This window comes from Mercenaria mercenaria, chromosome 19 (genome assembly GCF_021730395.1).
Source record: "Mercenaria mercenaria strain notata chromosome 19, MADL_Memer_1, whole genome shotgun sequence".
In the NCBI taxonomy this organism is placed as follows: Eukaryota; Metazoa; Mollusca; class Bivalvia; order Venerida; family Veneridae; genus Mercenaria; species Mercenaria mercenaria.
In genome coordinates, this window is record NC_069379.1 from 3,832,938 (window position 1) to 3,854,677 (window position 21,740).

The following is a 21,740-nucleotide window of genomic DNA, read 5'->3' on the forward strand; positions in this document are numbered from 1 at the left end:
CTTAACCTCACTCAAATTGCAATAATAGCACATGGAAAAGCCAGGCGGGACATATTAAAAGTACATTATGCATAATGAAAGATATAGCCAAGTATCAACTTTGTTGCCGTATTCGCAATGATACACCTAACGACCTCTGAGATTTTTTTTAATGAACTCGCTCGACTATGAGGTCCTGTTCGCAAAAGCGGAAAATTCTAGAGGTCGCAATTCTCGGGTATCTACTACCGTATTAATACTTCGTTTGATATATTTGCATTTCACGGCGTTTGAACATTCACTCTTTCAACAGCAACATTAGCAGACAAATTTTGTAGTTTCAGAGATAATTATTTTCAAAATGCGAACGATAAAACAAAATGAATGAAAGATTTTATTTGTTTAAATGTGTTTAGTTTAGCGCCGTTTTTCAACAGTATTTCCGATATGTAACAGAGGACTGTTAACTTAACCATTGTGCTCTGATTCTCAACCAGTGCTAACCTGTTCTCCTCAAGTAACTACCAACTTCTCTACATGAATCACATAGATATCAATCGATGACTGAAATAATAATCTTACCTTGCATTTATCTATACACATGTATGACACAAGTTAAAAAACAATAAAGACTTAGTACTAAGTCATTTCATTGTAATGCCAATGTCCATGGCAAATACTGACAGAAGAGTTCTTTCTTGTTTTTAAGTATGATATGTCATACGGTACAGTCTAAATTTCTAAATATTTCTAAATTTCAGCTTAAAGGCAAAGAAAATCTCCTATAAAAGTGACCCCCCCACCCTCCCCCCACCCCCACCCACACACCTAAAAGCCAGACATTTTAATCCCTAATAAACAGGATCCTGTCTGGTCCAGTCTGATAAGGGTCCATAAAAAACCTGTAGAGTTGACATGTAGTCCATGACAGAGGATCATAAATTTTACAGATGATTGGTTATTTCCAGTGCTATACACTTCACTAATACAAATCAGCTTTTTTCAGATTATACGCAAAATTATTTTAATTGATAATACACTAATTGCTAAATTGCTCATTCTTGTTGAGTAATGTCCTGACTAATTAAATTATAATTCTTACATCAAGACAATTCTCACCAGTTTAGAAAATTCTCACCTTAATTTAATGAAAATGAAATAATTATATAAAACTCAATAACAGAAACCACGATCATTTTTTTTCAGTTATTAATTAATTATGATCTTTTTATCTAAGAAACAAAATAAAAACAGAAAAATTGAATATTTCTGGATTTTATTAGAAATTAAAGAAGCCCTCAGTTACATTTTAAATAAATGAAAAAAAAATATCGACCTTCATAATAAAATCCAGCAATAAGCAGATATCATTGTTAAAAATACACATAAATTATTCATTATTTTTAAAAAGGTGCCTAAATGCATTTTCTTTTATTATTTTTTTTTTTAAATTGAGCAATAATGAGGTACAAATGTTTTAAAGCTTGATTAATTGAAAAATAAATATGCTGTTGTATTTTATCACTTTGTTTGTTTAGTCCCAATTTAATCAGGCTTTCTAAACCCGTTATAAAAGTGAAAACTGGTTGGCTATAAAGGTGAAAAATATCACATGCAATCTATATACTGCACAGTAGCTATACAGTAGCTTAATATGATAAACAGAAGCAAGTCTGTCAATCGTCCAGTCTTGTATATTGGCTCTTACCGCCAATGCGCAGACCATAGACCACATACCTTGCATATCAGAATCAGTGTCTTTAAACAGGGGATCTGAATTCATTTTATTTGTTTGAAAACATGATTTTATATTATACAATATAAATGTAACTGAAAACTTTGGCATTAAGATAAATTATTCCTGCAATAATCCAGTTACTCTTTGGGATTAAATACTTATCAACAGCTTTATAGGTAGGGTTATTTGCAAGAGCGGCTACATGGAAAATAAATTTTAATTACAGAAATTTTCTAAAAATCTAATATAACATGCTTCAAAATAATCAAATCAAGACTTACATATTATACTCCTTCTTAAATGTTGTATATAAGCAACAAACGTTATTTTTTTCATTATTTAGAATTTTAGGTACAAGTTCAAAATCAGAGGGCGAGGACGAATGATTTCAGACACAATGGCATTTATCAAATCGTCACATAGAATATATGGTTCGCCAGGAGATTGAAATATCGACCTTGCGATAGGTAGATCTGCGCTTTCCTAATAGAGCTAATAATTGCGGTTAAGAAGTTAACATATGACCTATCATGTGTCGGTGCAACGTTAAATCCAACAAAAAAAAACAAATAAGAAGTTAACAACTGTGTATAAAAATTTCAATATATAACTGCCTGAAGATATTTGTTGAATATTGAAAGCGCCTGCAGTGAATGATTAATATTGTATAAAAAAAACCTGAGAAATCTACCGCTGTTATTTCCTCGTAACTGAATGTTTTACATTTTATTCCTGCACAAGGATTTTACTGACTAAATATACATATAGATAGAGAGAATTTGTTCGAACAAATCAACAGCACAATATACCAGACCAATTACGACAAAGAACCTAGCAGCACAAACGAGCGTGCATAGTACACAACAAATCCACTAACTCAATAAGATTAGTTTCGATGCTTCTCTATGTACACATCCGAATTATACTACACATTCGTACTGGTTCATCATTTGTATATATACTCAAAGCTCTGTTATCATTGTTTCAGAAATCAGCAGTGACATTTTAGCCTTTTAAACTGATTTGGGCCGGAGAAAATATATATTCTCTCTACGAAAGCTTACCAGAACTGAAGATACAGCGATTTACAGTGAATATGTATATAAACCAATCATAGGGGTCAACATCAATGTTAGCAAAGGCATGCGTTTCAGATTCATAGCCGTATTTTCTATTTCAAACTAGCACCCGTATAGAACTTGTCACAAAATCTTTTACGCAGGAAATTGACCTTTCAAAGGAAAACCTAGGTCTTTTGTTCCGATGTACATTAGATTCTCTTCTTTGTTGTATTAAAAGTGAATATAGTAAAGTGCACATTAAAGCAGTATAAGACGTTTTATTGACCTACGCTCTTGTTAAACCACTGTTGGTATCTTCAAAGCAATAAACAAAATTCTGTTTCATAAATAATTTTCGCTTAATTAAACGATATTCCTTCCTCCACAAACCAAGAAATTTTGACATAATAGGGAACAGCCAATCATGTTTTCTGCAAAGGAAAGTTTTAAATTAATCTGCTATTTCAGACATGCATATTTTGTGAATGAATATCACCTCATCGTTAAATCTCAGTCCAGTTCCTACTGTAGATATGTTGAAATATCCTTGATATGGCTGACATCCGCCACGACATTTGCAGCCAGAAGCTCTTGCATAATGAAAGCTCGAAGAAGGCGGATCCGTAAATGTGGTATCCCTACAATCAATCTCCATTGTCTGAAGATATAGACAAAAAATATATAAAAAGAATAATTTCTAACTTTCGACATGAATAAACAGATAAATAAGAAGATAATAGGTAAGGGTAGATTTCTCGGAAGCACAGAGCACAAAAACACAGCCCCAGAGCCACGCATTAGCAGAGTAGGCCCACAACAAAAGGACCTGTAACGGAAAAATATATCAGATGGGTTGATTCAAAAATCCAACAAGTACATTTGATTTTTATGCAAAGTATATACAGAGGGGGAGGAAGGGGTAAGGGGTAAGAAGGGGGATGGGGGAGGAGGTTGGAGGGGAAAGGAGAACAAGGATGAATATGCAAAGGGAATGCTAGGTTCCTTAATCACAGTTACACTACAACGTAAACCACAATAGCGCAGACATTCATGTACCAAAGATAAACACACACAACCACACCCAACTAACTAACATAGATAAACAGAAAAGTAAGATACAACAACACTGTAGGGCACCGCTTTAGACACACAAGCACACAAACGCACACATAAGCAGGAAGAAACAATCGTGTACCGCCTTAGGATTCCGGCAGCCAAAATAAAGGGGGACACGAAAACTAACTCATAGTAAAGGGGGATGGGATGCCAAAACAAGAGAGCGCAAATGCAAGGGGAAAGGATGGGGACAATAGGGGGAGTGATGAGAAGGAGGAAGAAACGCTAACAACAAACAAGACAACATAAGCAACACTAAATACAAGACAGACAGAAAAACAGTTGAAAATAGGGGCATCGCCTTGGAACGGTCAGTAACTTATATAAAGAAAACTGGGGGTTTAAACGCGTTTAGGGCATGCCAACATCGCACTTACCCTATTTTCAGTAAGTTTGACAAGACAATGTTAATAAAATACCAACAATAAACGATACTACATACGCAATACAAAATACAATAACAGACAGTTAATAAATGCAAACATCAAACATGACTACATACGCAACACAAAATACAATACAGACAGTTAATAAATGCAAGCATCAAACATGACTACATACGCAACACAAAATACGAGACGGAAAAAACAAGGTGAAAATAGGGGCACCGCCTTGGAACGGTCAGTAACCTATATAAAGGTAACAGATCAACATGCATAATATATATATACTGCTTTTATTTTTAAAAAATGACTTAATACATATGCAAACTTTATTAGGTAATATTTTTTAAAGAAAAAAACGTGTATATATAGTCCCGGGCAGAACTGTTTCATACAACAGTCACGTTCGGCCCATTCTGTATTTTATCGGAAATCGGTGTTTCAGATACCGCTAATTCATTATTTTAACTCTGCTGAATTTAGGGGTGACTATTGAGGCGAATTTTGACTATTGCAATACTATTGATATTGCTTAAAAAATATTGCGATACTATTCTATTGCAGGTTACTATTGCGATACTATTGCAATAGTTATCGGCCATCATATTTTATACAGTAAAGCTACCAACTGGCATTGTTACACAGTGTATGAGACGACACTGTTTATAATTGCTGTTAACACACATTGAGATGTTTGTATAACTGAAACGGACAGAAATAATTCTAACATTAAATATTTCTTGCCTTCCTTGGCTTTGGAACAATAAGTAAAACAATAAACCTATGCAAGGTATACTCAAACGAATCGGCCATTTGTTGCGAATGTCAACATGTTTAATTACCCAAAGCATCGAAAAAGACGAAAATTAACGGATCGGATTAAGGTGTACCAGCACTAAATGAAGGGCCCTACCGAACAGTTTGCTGTATAATACAAGTAGCCTTCTTTCTCCATGTCCATAGTACATTTTCTCATCTAAAATTAACAGGTTAGTTAAATATATTTAATCAAAGTTTCTAAGAAACTAAATTTATTAATTATCTCCCAGACTTCTCAGCCCTTTATGGTAATTTAATTCCGTGAGGGTAATTATTGTAATGGAGACGTAAACATTTTCCGAGGCGCAAATGAAAGCTGGCTCTGTTTCTTGGTTTATAAATTATAAATTATTTCTATATTTACTAAAATTTCAAAACTATTGTTGAAGGAACTATCGGCGATTGTTATTGGATCGTGACTTTTCTATCGATGCATGCTATCGGGACACTTAGTATCGCAATGCATCGATAGTTCGATGTATCGTTACACCCCTACTGCTGATACTGTGCTAATACGAGTACGCGTTAATAAGTAGAAACTACTCAATTTAAGGCGTTTGCGCTAAAATTTAACTGCGCTAATATAAGTACACTTACGGTATACAAATTAAGAAATAATATATAGAAAATTGTGTTTTAACGTTTTTAATACACGAAAAGAGGTTATAGTTCGCGGAATAATTTCATGAGGGCGTAGCCCGAGAAAATTATTCTGCCGATGTATAACCGCTTTTGGGTGTATTACTTTAATTAAAACAGGATATTTCTGCCATTTATCTAAAACAGCAGTAAAAATATAGTAGCGCTCTTTCTTGGCCGCAACAAAGACATTGACGCCATCGCATGTTAACGTGACGTCATTTAATGTGTGTTTTAACAGAAATAAACATGTTATACAAATATATATAATAATAATAAATCAAGAAAAAGATCGAGTTAGTTTAAATAGCAACGGAGTATTTTGATAACTTCCCATGTAACCAGGATATATAGATTCAAAGCCGCTCGCCCTGACTATTGTCTGCATATCATAAATTGACCGAAATCTTAATATCAAATTATCAAGTCAGTGATATTCCAGTTAAAATTATAAAGCAGTATGGAAAGTCTAACGTTCAATAAACCTTACCTTCACATTGACACGTATTTTCATGTATCTTGTCAACATTTCGACAGTGTTAATTGCTCCGGCATCAAAGCCATAGTTATGGTCTTGGTCAACTGAAATGCATGGTTTACAAGCAGTTCCAAAATTACTGCTACAGACTAAAGTAATAAATTACAGTACTATAATCAATATCATTACACGACACCTTACTTGCTTGTTTGTTTTGGGTTTACACACTTCCTTACATGTTACTACTAGCCATGTTACACACCTTCTTGATCTGTCACACACTTCCTTTTATGCTCTGGTACATACTTCTATACATGTAACACTTAATTTCAAAGATATAGCACACACTTTCAAACATGAAACTACTTGCTGTTATATATATATATATCTATACAAGTAACTACTTGAGAGGAGAATCATACAAAATGTTACCTGATATGTATTCAGACGGCGACGATGTTGACATTCCTGAGCAGAATATTTTGACTTTATGCCCTTCAAGAACATCAGGAAATAACCAGTACTCTCCATCAGCGTAAGACGAGTTACACTCTTTTACTTCGGAACAGTCTTTTAATATCACTAAAAAGAAGACATTAAGGTAGTGGATTTTTGATGAAAATCAGAAAATTACGTATTCTCCATAGACCATTTCGGCATTTTCCATTTTTCACGAAAAGTTATATGCGCGTTGAGTTTACGTTCGGAGAATGCTGAATTGCTGAACGAAAATACGAAATTACATGGAAATTATGGTGCGTCATTGAGGTCCACTGCCTTCAGTAGAAATTAACAAATGTAATGATTATTACAGGTGTTAGAAGTGTAACGTAATTTCAATCAGTATGAAACTTTCGTAGCACTTGCTTTTAAAGGCAAAAGTAGAACCTACCGTTAGTTAACATCATTATTTTTGATGATTCTCTGCTATTTGATAAACATCGGTATATATATATTGAAATATTTTTCCCTTTACAAGTCCATTACCTACCTGAATGTTCCAAATGTATTCTGAGTAAGTACAACATAAACGCTTGCCAGTAAATAGAAAAAGTGCTGGTATTTAACAACAAATTCGAATTTGAAACTGATAAAATAGACAGCCTTGTCATTTTAATATGACCCGATTTATTTTCTTATAGAACGAAGAAGACTGTAACTATGTGTTATTTTGTAGCAAAAGATAATAGGTAAGGGTAGATTGTTCGGAAGCACAGAGCACCTAAAACACAGCTTCAGAGCCACGCATTTGCAAAGTAGGCCCACAACAAAAAAAAGCTGCAATGGAAAAATATTACAGACGGGTTGCTTCAAACATCTTACAAGTACATATTAATTTATGTGAAATATAGATAGAGGGGGAGGAAGTGGTAAAATTGTGGGTGGGGGGGGGGATGGGGGGAGGGGAGGAATTTGAAGGGGAAATAAGAACAAGGATGAATATACCAAGGGAATGCTACGTGCCTAAATAACAGTCACACTACAACGTAAACCACAAACGCACAGACACTCATGTGTACCAAACTCAAACACACAACCACACCCAACTAAATAACATTGAAAACAGTAGGGCACCGTCTTAGACACACAATCACACAAACGCACCATATAAGCAGGAAAAAACAATTGTGTACCACCTTAGGATTCCGTCAGCCTGAATAAAGGGGAACCACGAAAACTAACTCAAAGTAAAGGGGGATGGCAAAATGTAGCGCAAATGCAAGGGGAAAGGAGGGGGCAATAGGGGGAGTAAGGAGGAGGAAAGACGCATACAACAACAAGAAAACATACGCAACAGACAAAACAAGACAGACAGAAAACCAGTTGAAAACAGGGGCACCGCCTTGGAACGGTCAGTAGCCTATATAAAGGAAACTTGGGGGTTTAAACGCGTTTAGGGCATGTCAACCTCGCACTTACCCTACTTTCAACAAGTTAGACAAAACAATGTAAATAAAATCCCCGCTGAGAACGACTCTAACATTAGCGCAAAAATAACAAATTAATAAAGTAAAACATAAAATTAAGGTAAATCTAAGGTATAATTACACCAATGTACTCAACAACTTGTCTGAAGTCAGAGCATTAAGAGCCTAACTTTTGAAGGAGACGACTAAGAAAACTGCAAGACAAAAATCAACTCCCTCCGTCCATTGTATGTAGGATTTAGGAGAAAAGCATCATGGAGTCTTACACTTTATTAGTCACTTTTAATAAGTCAAAATTATTATGTCAAAGCGTCAAACAATAAAGTGGCACGCTGGAAAATAAAACCACACAAAACAGGCAATGTTATTTTACAGGATGTTGTCATGGATGTTTATTGTCATCCTTGATATCTTCTTAGGTTCGACATAATGTAGGTCTATCTCAAGCAATGATTTGCACTTCAATAAAATCATTGTCGTTTAGATGCGTATTGCTTATCGCTCAGTACTTCAACTAATATGCGGCTATCATGCATGAATAAAGGTTACAGTTTGACAAAGTATGAAAAAAAAATGTTTGTATTAATCAAGGTCTTAGTTTACAAAGAACTTGGCATAAAGCACAAACTGGTACCCTCTTTTTTGCAGTTGGCACTCATATTCCATGTACCATCCTCTTGACAGATACCAGTCTTTAGTCTTGACATGTCCCTGTATCCATTGTTACATTTGTACCGGACAGTGCTCCCTCTGGTATTAACATTTCCGAGAACCACACCATTGTTTATCTCCATTCTTGAGCATTCTGAGTTCAAAAAAAAATCTGTAAAAAATCCTTTGGAAGCATAGAATGCAACCAAGCAGAATAATAGCAGGCACGGTTTGATTGAGTCTGTTCATGAGAGGTAATGAAATGTGCAACACCTCTCAATCCCCTAGTACCGGCTTAAGCGGAACTCTATTACACATGTTTTGAATAACATACATGAATTAAACGGGAATTTTCAAAAATGCTTTCATAATGATTAGGCACTGCTTCTATGGTTAGGAAAATGTGTTTCACACCATGTTTCTATTAATTCGAAAATGCGCATATATGTATTTAACAAATAGTCGAAACTTTAGGGTGGCGCATAGGCTTTATGACATTTATTCAACCAAATTTTCAAAAGTTTGTATTTTTTTTGTTCACAACTTAAATAAATCTATACATTTTAGGGCAAATTCTATTAATTATGTTGACCGATAAGAGAAAACTGAATAGAAATGCTATAAATACAAAGAATATAGGTCACTGTGGGGAACAAAATGTCTTAATGATCATCATAGGATAATTAGGGCATTTTAAAAGCAGATAGGCATTATAACTAGGGCAGCCAACCCACGTGGCTTTTTGGTATCATATACATTGGAAAAATCGCTCGATTCATGTTACATTTTTGTTTGTAATTTTCTTGTTATTTGATAGTCTGAGATATTAACAAACTAAAAACCGCCGAAGACAGAAAAAAACAGTGCATTCCTCGGATAAAAACGTCTGCAACACTTCATCAATACTGTCTTCAAAAACTTCGCTTAATTCCAGTGTGTACGTTGCCTACACATTTGGTCCGTGAAGTGTTTGAGAAAAGTATCAAGGATTTTTAAAGTAGGTTGATTTACAGTGAAATTACTGCCGACAGATATTTAAAATTTTAAACCGTCTCCCAGTGATTTTTGTAGATTAATTTGAAATATAATATTATATTGCATACTTTAAGATAACTGGCTTGAAACTGTTCAAGCAAAACCAAATAACATTTGTTCTGATGTCTAAAATGTATACTTGTTGATATTTAAAGTGCCATAGATATATTGTTTCGTGTTTATAAAAGTATCACGTTAGTATTTGATTTTTGTTATTTGTGTTTTCATGTAATACAAAATGGGAACATTTACTTTTTATTCGTCCTTTGTGTCGCGACGGCTAAATTTTGAAGGCATGTGTATGACCGTTTTCGAAAAAAAAGAAGAAATACCGGTATGCAATAATTAATTTTCCTCCAACGTCACCATCAAGCATTATCTCCCTTCATTATCGATTGTCTTAAAGCAGTTACGTCTGATGGGATTGTTTCCGTTACATTAGCTAATGCTGTTTATCAGATTTTTGCATTGACTTTTTGAAATTGCTTTGAACAATATATTGAAATAAAGCTCGCATATTATCTCGTAGAAAGCAATATAACATTCTGCATATTGGTTTAGTTTGTTCTGGCCATTTTGGTTATAAATCCTGACACTTAAATGGACTGACCTCCAGATTGTTTGACAACAACAACAAAAATATTATCTGGAGATAAATGCTATATTTCTTAAGAAGGAGTTAAAACTTGATTACTGACAAACTATATTTTACGGAAACACACGAGAATTTGTTGTTTTTACGACGAAAATAGAAACGTATTTGTAAAGCTTTACTCCAGGTAAACTGTCTCGATTATGAATATCTATATTTTGAGTTCATAATTCATTAATTCCGCTATAGCGCTGTTGGTTACGACGACGGAAAAAATGTCATTATTGCTGCGGCGGGCCGGGGTTCGCTTCCCAACGTGGCCATCTTTTTTTCTTGATTTGGAATTTTTAAAGTATTTAAGAAACAAAAACTCATATTCTAATGTTCATAATATGACCAAACTTCAATTTGAAAGAACTATTATTTTTAGCTAAATCTGGAGGTCGGTGCCTTGAATAAAGCCAGAAAGAAATATTATTTCTGTAAAACATAAAACATTTTTGTGTATAATGTTGTTTCGAAACTTCAAATTCTATCATAAAAAGAACCGATTACTGTTTAATAATCGAGAATTTAAAGTAATCTTCCTTCAAGATATCAACGAGTCTCATATGAAGGTACATGTACTCCTCTTTTGTTTGAATGCTCTTGTCTGTATAACAGTGATTTAGTATGAAGGTTTGTCCTTTGAGAACATGATAAAAAAAAAATAAACTACACAGTACGATATCTGATTATATATATAAAATAGCAGTTTAATAAAGCACGCGTATTAGTAAGGTACGCACTCACATTTGACTGGTTACCAATTTTAACTTGATCCTTCATATTGTCAGATAGCTGTTTACTGCAAGGTTTTCCATAAAACAATCAACATTTATACATAGACGGAAAAAGGTACCTTTTTAATAAATGCATATTCTTTCTTATCAGCAATGTAATATGTGTATCATAAATACGAAAGACCCGTGGTGACATTTCAACTTCATTATTTCACGATTTCTGCTTCATGATTTCACGATTTCCACTTCATGAATTCACGAATTCACGATTTCTGCTTCCTGATTTCACGATTTCCACTTCATGAATTCACGATTTCTACTTCATGAATTCACGATTTCACGAAAAAACTTCACGATTTCTTGATTTCACGATTTCATGATTTCACGATTTCTTGATTTCACGATTTCCACTTCATGAATTCACGATTTCACGATTTCTGATTCCTGAATTCACGATTTCCACAAGTGTTGCTGTTGTTTTTTATATAGTGTTTTTTTCATATTTTGCTTTGTTTTGTTTTCAAGCTTGGATTTTCCTTGCTAAAATAGTCCGGTTTTGTTTTCCTGCTATGTACAGCTGTGAAATACATGTTGTATCTTTTGTTTGAATAATTGTACTTATTCCCCTCCTCCACTCATCAACTTTCATTGTTCGCCAAAATTGACAATAAAATAACAATCTTTACCAGAATCTGAGTCAATTTGACTTTTTTCTTCTATCGTCAAATGTTTTCAATAGTCCAAAAATATTTAACCTTCTGTACTAATGTAATTTATGTCGATTCGTGTTGTTCTCAAATCCTATGATTGTATTTCCTTAATGAATTGTATGTAATGAAATGTTGATTCATATTATTCCATATTATTCTCCTCAAACTCAATAAAATCATTTAATCAATTAATCATTAAATGAAATGAATTAATGAATTAACTTAATTAATTAATTAATTTAATTTAATTGATTTAATCGATTAAATTAATAATTTAATTTTCATTTCATTAAATCGCGAGATTTTTGCATTGTTCGGCTCTATTATTTAAGAAATAATTTATAGCAAAAGAGTGCTTTAGCACTATTTATGCACATTGAGTGGTTATACGTTGGGCGTAATAATTTCACGAGGGCGCAGCCCGAGTGAAATTATTTGAACGACGTATCACCACCCGAGTGTATAGTGTTAAAACACGCTTGTGCTATAAATTATTTCGATTCTAATATGCCCTTAATCTAAAACAGTAGATAAAATATAGATGCGCTCTTTCTTTGTCGTAATAAAAACGTTGACGTCACCGCACGTTAATGTGACGTCATTCTAGCGTAAGAGTGTTTTAACAGAGGCAAGCATATTAGAATTCTTCTCTAACTTCTAGTGAGACAAATATGATTTTTGTTCATATCATTCGATTGCATTTTCAAAGTTGATATATAGAATTCTGCAAACTAATACCTTGTAATAGAGCTGTAATAAATTGGACGATTTTTATTTTCTTGATTTACTGTGACATAAAAATGAATGCAAGAAAACTTTTGCCTTATTAAAATTGTAAACACATCAATAGTACTTTTCATAAAGTCAAAAATACCAACATATGTTCTAATAAGTTGTCATTTTTGGGAAAGCATAATTGATTGTTCCCCTAAAGTTAGGGAAATTTATAATTTAAGTGACTTTCACTAAATGCTCAATATAAGTGCCACTTTCGGAGCAAAAGTTGAAGCAAAAAGATATTCTGCAAAATTAATTATTTTACATAAAAATAAAAAGAGAAACTGATTTATTCAGTCATTACATAAAGTTATCAAAACTTAAAAGAAATATTGAAATAAACCATTATAAATACTTTCTCTCGAAAATCTATCGCTCAAAGTAAGTATTCGGGAAACAAATATTAATAAACGGGCTGTTTTCAAAAGGGCAACCTACTGAGGTATGCTAGATCAATTCTACTATTGTCTGGGGGTGCTAAAAAATCAGTAAAAAGATGTTGAACGGATAACCCATAGACTGGCATTAAAACTTTGTGACAGGGCTCTTTGAGGTAGAGAAATCTTTACATACTGCATTTAAACTATATGACACGTTTTCAGAGGCAGGGAAAACTTAATAGAATGCAGTAAATAAAATCTGGAAAGTAGATCCCTCGGAAGCACCGAGAACAATGCAAACAGTGAAAATTGCAGACTCGGTTTGATTGATAGAATGCAGTAAGAATTGTGTGCACAAACATCAGTTTGCCTTTTACCTATTAAATGATTTGCAAGAACTATCAAAAACGAAAAGGTTTATATACTACTGAGAAATAAAAAAAGAAATAAAAAAAAAACATTTAAAAAGTTCAGCGAATAATATGTCTCAAAGCGTTATACGCCACTTTAACCATATAAACTGCTTTCTCAAGAAAATATATTTATTAGGAATATTTAAAGTCTATTTACAAAACTTTGTATACTTGTAGATAATTTCATCTTACCTTTAAAAATGCAGACTTTAGAATTTATGTCACAATCTTTCCCATGAGGGCAAACCCCACACGGTGTCTGGAAGTGAAAGTGAAGTTGTGAATATTCAAGATCTGTAAAGCTATTTTCGCAAAGATATGTCTTCGGTTCTCTTTCTATTGTATATATCCAATCAAATTCAAGCAATTTGATTGGTTTAACCTTTACCCTGCTAAATTTCTATAATGACCTGGTCCATCATTCAATTTTGGCAATACTATTTATCATTCAAAGGAGTGTTCAGTGAAATGTTATAGACTGAATAGCGAACAGTGCAGACCATGATCAGCCTGCACTTCAGTGCAGTACATGCTGATGTCGGTATGCACTGGTCACTTGCAAAAAAGCATACTAAAGGTTTAACTGAGACCTTCATACAAACATATTAAATGTATTTCACGTATCTATTAAATCGATTATTAAATTTGTTTAACAGAGACATTCATACATTAATGAACCCTTTTTCCATCACATTTGTATTCATGCATGTATCAAAGCGTTACCCCAATGCTCAATGTCACAATGAATGGGTTGAAAATCTATACATACAAACATATCAGCCTTGACTCGTCATCCTTAAAGACGTATCCGGGAGTTACCAGTGCGTATTTTATTATCCATTCACTTTCATGCTACAAAAAGCTGTTACATTGTTTTAAAATGAAGATAACTTTTAAATAAGCAGAACATAGTGAATTGGTCATATTAAATATTTATAGATATAGTAAACAATTCGACTAATGAGCCAGATATGAGTTGCTAAATTTTATCAGATGAAAAAGTGAAATAACTTCAAATAGCGAACAGTGTTTTAAATAATTCATTAATTTTTATGATTTAAATCAATTGTCCAAGGTGGGAAGAATGAAAATGTTTTCAAGGGTAAAAGAACATGTACAGAATGTGTACTGAATATCAGAAAATTAAAAGGGAGTTTATTGAATAATATATATCTCGGAAACAAGCAAGGCGACCTGTAGGTTTTTTAACATCTTCTTATGATATATATGTTGATCTATTAATCTTTCAGTGAATAACATATCGGTTTTATAAAATAATTTGGAAAACTAGAGAAAAGCACATGTCTCCCACAACTACCTAATCATCTAAATAGTAAGTCAGTCAACTCAATTCAATTCAATTTTATTCAGTCTTTATATACTGTTCACTTAATCCACATGTCCATGCGCTTTCTTGACACCAAAAGGACGCTTATACTACTAGTAGTATTGGCGCCGGTGTAGGGGTAAAACTGCGCAAGAAATCTGAGTGATTTCGGTAAATCAAGGGCCATAATTCCGAAGTGCCTAGGCCGATTTGGCTAGTTATCGAACTTGGCCGAGCACTTACTGGCAGACACATGTCTTCGAAGTTTGGAGAAGATCGGATGAGAAATGTTCGATTTAGAGTGCGGACAAGCTTTGTGACAGACAGACAGACACACACACAGACACACACACAGACTGGAGTAAATCAGTATGTCTCCCACACCACTGTGTGGTGGGAGACATAAGTATTACTTGGCTTTTCTATTATAAAATACCGTACATAATTTTCTGAGTTTTGGTTCAATACCAAATTGTTATGTTCTAAAAATGATCAAAGTACAAGAGTTAGCATGGCAACCGATAGTTATGAATTTTGTTTTTATTTTATTATATCTTAAAGGAAAATTATCTGCAATACAACTTATTCCAGGAGAAGTCTTTAATGTTTAAACATCAATCTTTTCTCTAAAATGTGCAGGGATTATGACTGTTTATCAATATAATGGTTATACTACGACTGAAATAATGATAAAAACTACCATAATGGCGTATACTACGATAATGGCAAAGTTTACGATAAGGAAGAATACTAAGATAATGCTACATACTAAGATAATGACGTATATTACAATAATGACATATACTACAATAATGACATAAACTACAATATCGACATATACTAATATAATGAACTACACTGAGATAACGGCATATGCTAAGATAATGCTAAGTGATAGCGTATACTAAGGTAATGGCTTATACTAAAGTAAGGGCGTATACTAAGATAACGACGGATACTAAGATATACTAAAGTAATGACGTGCATTAAGGTAATGGCGTATACTAAGAAGATGGCTTTTACTAAGGTAATGGCGTATACTAAGATATTGGCGTAAACTTAGATAATGACGTTTACTAAGCTAATAGCATATACTTTGAATATGACTATAATTAAATATGTTTTCAGAAAAGACTATAAAAGTACTACCTTTTCAATCTTTATCTCAGATCTCGCAATAAAGATGCAGTCTCCGTTACTAAGTTTTCCTCCGTCGCTTGTTGTAAATAAATCACAAATTTGCAACTTTCTCCTATAGCACAAAGCTTCACAATGCGATCGTAAGCCACACTCTCTCACGCAGTTCGGAAGTCCTACTCCTAAAATTCGACGAAACATATCTTTTTCCGTCCGACATGTTGACATACGTGTGACGTTAAATGAAATATTAACGCCTCCTTCTTGAGTATTAAAAGCAACATAAATTTTTTGAAAAGTTATACAAACTATCAAAAATAAAGTCGATTTCATTTTACCGCTGATGCAGTTCCTGGCGCAGCTGAATAAACAGTCAGTTGTTTAGATAACTGTTTCTGTATTATATGCTTAACGACGAAACGATATTTATACTTGTTACGCATGTCACCAGAAAAAAGAACATGGTTCTTGACATAATCGGTTACAATATGTATACATTTCTATTCTAAAATAAACTTCTGTCAGTAAATAACAGTTTGCCTTGAATACGACTTCCATCTATTTCTATTAATTATTCATTTTTCCGCATGGCCAACTCTGGAGAATGTATTTATATATTCCTTTTCTATAGATGAGAAATAACTTTGCCCGGACAATATTGCATACGTTTAAACCGTTGAAAAGAGTGAAATATCATAAATTAAAAGTAGAAGAACACTATAACAATACAAAATGGTATATATTTTGGTTCCTAATAACGTTTAACATATTTATATTCAATTGTTGTATCTCTCCATCTTTGTAAAATGTCTGAAATAGGTAAATAGTAGCAAACAGTTTATTTTTGTGAATTAAAAACATTACGTTAGTCTATTGCTATACAACTGTTACACAATCAAGTCTTCCTCTTACTGTAAGCATGGTTAAGGAAAAATACCTGTACCCATAGTAACATAAACAAATTTCGTGCGATTACGTATCTTCCGACTGCGTTTTCGGAATCCTTCGGCCACAACAAAATATTGTTCATAACAACCGGAGAATGCTAAAATTACATACGGAGAATGCCGAAATCACTGACGGAGAAAGCCGAAATCTTACACGGAGAATGCCGAAATCACTGACGGAGAAAGCCGAAATCGTATACAGAGAATGCCGAAATCACTGACGGAGAAAGCCGTAATCGTATACGGAGAATGCCGAAATCACTGACGGAGAAAGCCGAAATCGTATACGGAGAATGCCGAAATCACTGACGGAGAAAGCCGAAGCCGTATACGGAGAATACGGAGACCACATACGGTTCAACTACCTTAAACATGTTTTGTTATTCTTTGAAGGAAACGTCTCGAAAGTCAGTAAAATGACTTACTTTATGCTATTAAACTGATGAAGTACTGTGTTTTATCAATGAGATATAATCCATACCACTCACTGCATATCATTCACCATATACATATCTTTTCCGATCTTCTTGTACATTGAGTATGAACTGTAAATTATTTTCTTAGATAAGGATGAAAATTGTAACCGCACTTTGTTTTTATAGTATATTTCTCGATTCAAATTATTTTACATTATCTGTATTTCATAACGTAATGCAGCATGAAGTAAAATAAAATGGAATTTTATGTCGTGTGCGTCTTTAACGACACAACACGTCTGACGTCATGTTCGTTTACGCGGGTCTGTTTCCCGCGCTAAGATTAGAATGTGTTGCAAAATGCATATCTCAACATAATTAAGCATACTAGTAACATAAAAAGAAAATGTGTTTGTTTTTCGTGACTATGGAATATATCTCACATTAAAGTTATTGAATATTTGAAATTTTCTCGCTTGTCAGTAAATCACTGTGTCTTTTCATTTAATGTTTTAATTGTTACCATGTTTTAGAATTTATAGATTCCCATATTTTTTTCAGAAATGTTTTCATTTTTGATTTTTTTTTTTGTTTTATATGAATTTGGATGTAAATATACTATGTCATTTTAACATTGTATTATTCTGTATTGTAATGCTGTCCCTTTTTTTCTGAATAGATATCAATCTTGCTTTAACAGATACATGTTTTTTTATCATTATAATGTTATTGATATTTTATGATTCGACCGCGTCGGTTGCCATGGCCGCCTAATACCAAAGACGTGAAAAAAATGTACTGTTAGTAGCGTCCTGGCTTGGTGGATAGTTCTAGGACTGGTTAGCCCGGTATCAGTATAATGTAACTGTTGGGTATTGTCCTCACTGCTAAAAGTAGACATCGTTGTTTATATGACTGAAAAAAATGTTTAGAACAAAACGCTAAACACGCACGCGCATGTACGCACGCGTACGCTCGTGGCACGCACGGCTAATCATACACATATTTCAATGACTCATTTCACGTTTTTCCAGCACTTTTGGGACTAACATGATGTGAAATGTATCAGTATTATTAAACAAATCAGTTTCTTTACCTTTAAAGCGAATAACCCACACATCGTGTTGTGAAAATTTATAAAATCAAATGTTTACCTATATTCACCTTTATGTTGCATATTTAATGTTCTAACATACTTTTCCGGTTTATATAAAAAAAAAAAACTGGCATCTTCAGCGAGCATCTTGCAAATATCAGGTGACAGTGAGAACATGATAATCAATAGAGAGGACAAGTATAGGTGTTGCGTAGTGTTATGGCGTTTTGAAAATATAACCAAACAAAACAACAATATGAAATGATATTCAGTACACTATTGTCCGTAAATCAATACTACAAGAAATAACAGTCAGATTTTGTGAAAAATGTTACGTAAATATTGTATGACTAAAAGCAATATCGATAACATAAAATCACACTGATTTTTTTTTAAAAAGTGGTCTGAGATGTTTTTTGAACTCGTGATAACGTGCATCGAAGTCAGACACCTTACCACCACGCCATCGTGTCGGTTATTTATATAGGTTATTTAAGTATTAAGGTAGAACGCGACACTTTGCGAACTTTTGAGTAGCGCCTTGAAATTTTGCATGTGTAAAGTTGACCATATTTCAAACAAGATGCAGTTTATTTTATACCAATAGAGCCAACCAGTTTTTGTACACGAGACGTCAAAGTTGACCACCAAAGCCCGTTTTTGACACTGACGTTGCCGCGTATCCTTGGCAACTGTTACGACTACTGCAACGGCACCAGCCAACAAATTTTCTTAAATTATACATTATTCGACGGGAATTAATTTTTCCTTTATGGTGATGTAAAAACCATTGTTTTACACCGACAAAAATTTGAAAAATGGAAAGAAAATCGCCGTTTTTGACTAAAAATTGACGTTCAGTTTCGCAGCATTTTTCGGCTTTAAATCAGCATATTACAAAATCCCTGAATTAAATTTTTGATTTTTTTCAATAAACGGTGTTTAAAATGTATACCGAGTCCAACAGACAAATAAAACTGGGGGGTCACCGACTTAGTTTTTTCGGTACATGTGATTTTATTTCCCCCACCCCCATGCGTAAAATGACGTCGCCGCGTATCCTTGGCAACACTGTTACGGGTACTGTGACGACACCAGCAAAAAAATTTTCTTAAATTATACATTATTCGACGAGAATTAATTTTTCCTTAATGCTGATGTAAAAATCATTTCTTTTGCGTCTACAAATATTTGAAAAAATGGAAAGAAAATCGTCGTTTTGTCTAAAAATGGACGTTCAGTTTCGCTGCATTTTTCGGATTTAAAGCGACATATTAAAAATTCCCTGAATTAAATTTTTGATTTTTTTCAATAAACGGTTTTCAAAATGTATACAGAGTCCAAGAGACAAATAAAATTGGGGGGTCACCGACTCAAGTTTTTCGGTACATGTGATTTTATTTCCCCACCCCCATGCGTAAACTTTGTACCGTAATTCGACGTCTGCAAATACGTTCGAGACATCATAATTCGGTCATTGTATTTAGCTTATCAGGTGCACCATTTAGTGTTTTACTGGTCCTCAGAGACCTTTATACAAAACAACAACAAACATTTCGTTCTATGGCAAGGCACTTATAATGTGGATACAAAGATGAAAGGTATATTAATACGTAACATCTAAGTACATTAATATATAATGTATAATATATAACTAGAAAAGGTATTAAGAGCTGTCCAAAGTGTTTTGTATCTTTTTGCGTCAAGTGGACAAAAAATGCTATAATCAACTCAACTTGTCTAGCTAAGTAGCTGTGAATGGACAGTGTCAAAGTGTGATTTTATAGACTTGATTATGGCCGTTCTGTTTGTAACTCTCGGTTTCCCGTTGACTTTTTCTGAAAGCAACAATTTTATTCCATTTTCGGGATCACGTAAGCATGCCGTGTTTAAATGGTCGTAAGAAAGTCCACTTTCAGAGATCTTTTTTGCCATAGAACATGTAATAACTCTTTTCATTTTTAAATATTTTTTCTCAATTTCAGCAGCACAAGCACGTGACCGACACCTATTCAAGAAATAGTTTACTGCTTCTGCTGCAGTCAAAACATAGCTTTCCATTTCTTTGAACGCTATGCTCCGGTCTTTGATAATATCCTGTAAAGCTTTTGCATCATGTAATGCGTCGTGAGCTTCGAATGTAACACCAAATGTCTGTTCATACAGATTAGTTAGTTTGTATGACTTCATCCTTGGTTTCTGTTTTCTAAGGAGAGGTAGTGTGTCAATAAATCCATAGACATTTTCACAGAAGAGATTAAAGCAATTTGTTTCTGTGACATACTTCAATAGGAATTTCATATCGAAAACCTTTCCGTTGTGGGCCGCTAAAATAACTTTCCCTTCACTTAAGGAATTCAGCCATGCTAAAAATTCGGACAATGCCATTGATACATCACAGGATTCAACTTCCTGGTTATGTTGAAAGAGGTACTTCTTTCCTTTCACTATGCGGACCTCAAGACCGTTAACAGCAGTTGCTTTTACATGTATATCGCCTTTAGGTAGAACGAACTTAGTGAAGTGCGAATCGCCGCAGACTGCCGAAAGCTGGACAATTTCTGCATGATCGCCTACATTCGACGTTTCCAAATCGTAATATACAATAGGGCATTCAGGATGACATTGTTCATACTTCACCGCAGGCTCGGGAAGCGGAAGTCGTATCCAAAACTTCAAGTTCATCAAAAGCACAGCATGACTGGTACGAGACGCCTTCTTTAATTTCGGACACAGCTGATTTTAATAATCTTTGCTTTTTTAATTCAAACCTCCGGCGTTTCGCTTCTCGATTTTGTTTGTACATTTTCTGTTTGTCTCTTATTCTGTCTTGGACAACTATATGCTTTTCTGTCTCTTTATTTGGAGAAAGGTTGCAATTTTTAGTAACATCATTAAGGTACGACAGGCCGTCGTTAAACTGCAAAACGGCAGCAGACACCCGAAAATCAAAACTCTCACTATGACTGTAATTTCGGACTTTTGGTGTCTTGCTCCAAGCAACATGATTTAGAGCTTCATTTGTTTGTGAAGATGCAGTTGTCATCAATTTCTGCGCATTGGTTATATACGGTGCTAGAAGATTTTCTAAGGACAATTTCAAATCAGTATCATGTAAATCACAAGATATGTTTCTATGATGGGTAGCGTCTCCGGCCATGAATTTGCACCATGTACCGCATTTTCCGTGGTTACCATACATGTGTGGTAGAATAGCCTGCAGAGCAGCTCTCATATCGTATTCTGATTTGTTGGCGTTTTGTTTTACTGCATAGGAAAAATTTTTAATGAAACTATCACGCACAGACGGCGTCAAAGCTTTATGTGACTTTTTTA

At 34.0% G+C, this 21,740-nt stretch overlaps 2 protein-coding genes across 2 annotated transcripts; both read right to left on the reverse strand.

Moving 5' to 3' along the window:
• Nucleotides 1–3,229: 3,229 nt before the first annotated feature.
• Nucleotides 3,230–16,288, reverse strand: LOC123542999 (uncharacterized). The gene is made up of 6 exons (XM_053532052.1): nucleotides 15,958–16,288; nucleotides 13,674–13,740; nucleotides 8,776–8,946; nucleotides 6,646–6,795; nucleotides 6,226–6,317; nucleotides 3,230–3,436 (listed from the first exon to the last, which is right to left on the reverse strand). The coding sequence occupies exons 1-6, from the start codon at nucleotides 16,276–16,278 to the stop codon at nucleotides 3,230–3,232; spliced, it is 1,008 nt and encodes a 335-aa protein (XP_053388027.1). The 5' UTR covers nucleotides 16,279–16,288.
• A 3,856-nt stretch (nucleotides 16,289–20,144) lies between these two features.
• On the reverse strand, nucleotides 20,145–20,792 carry LOC128551281 (uncharacterized). Its single transcript, XM_053532053.1, has one exon. It carries the CDS (start codon nucleotides 20,790–20,792, stop codon nucleotides 20,145–20,147), a length of 648 nt encoding a protein of 215 aa, XP_053388028.1.
• Between the last annotated feature and the right edge of the window lie 948 nt (nucleotides 20,793–21,740).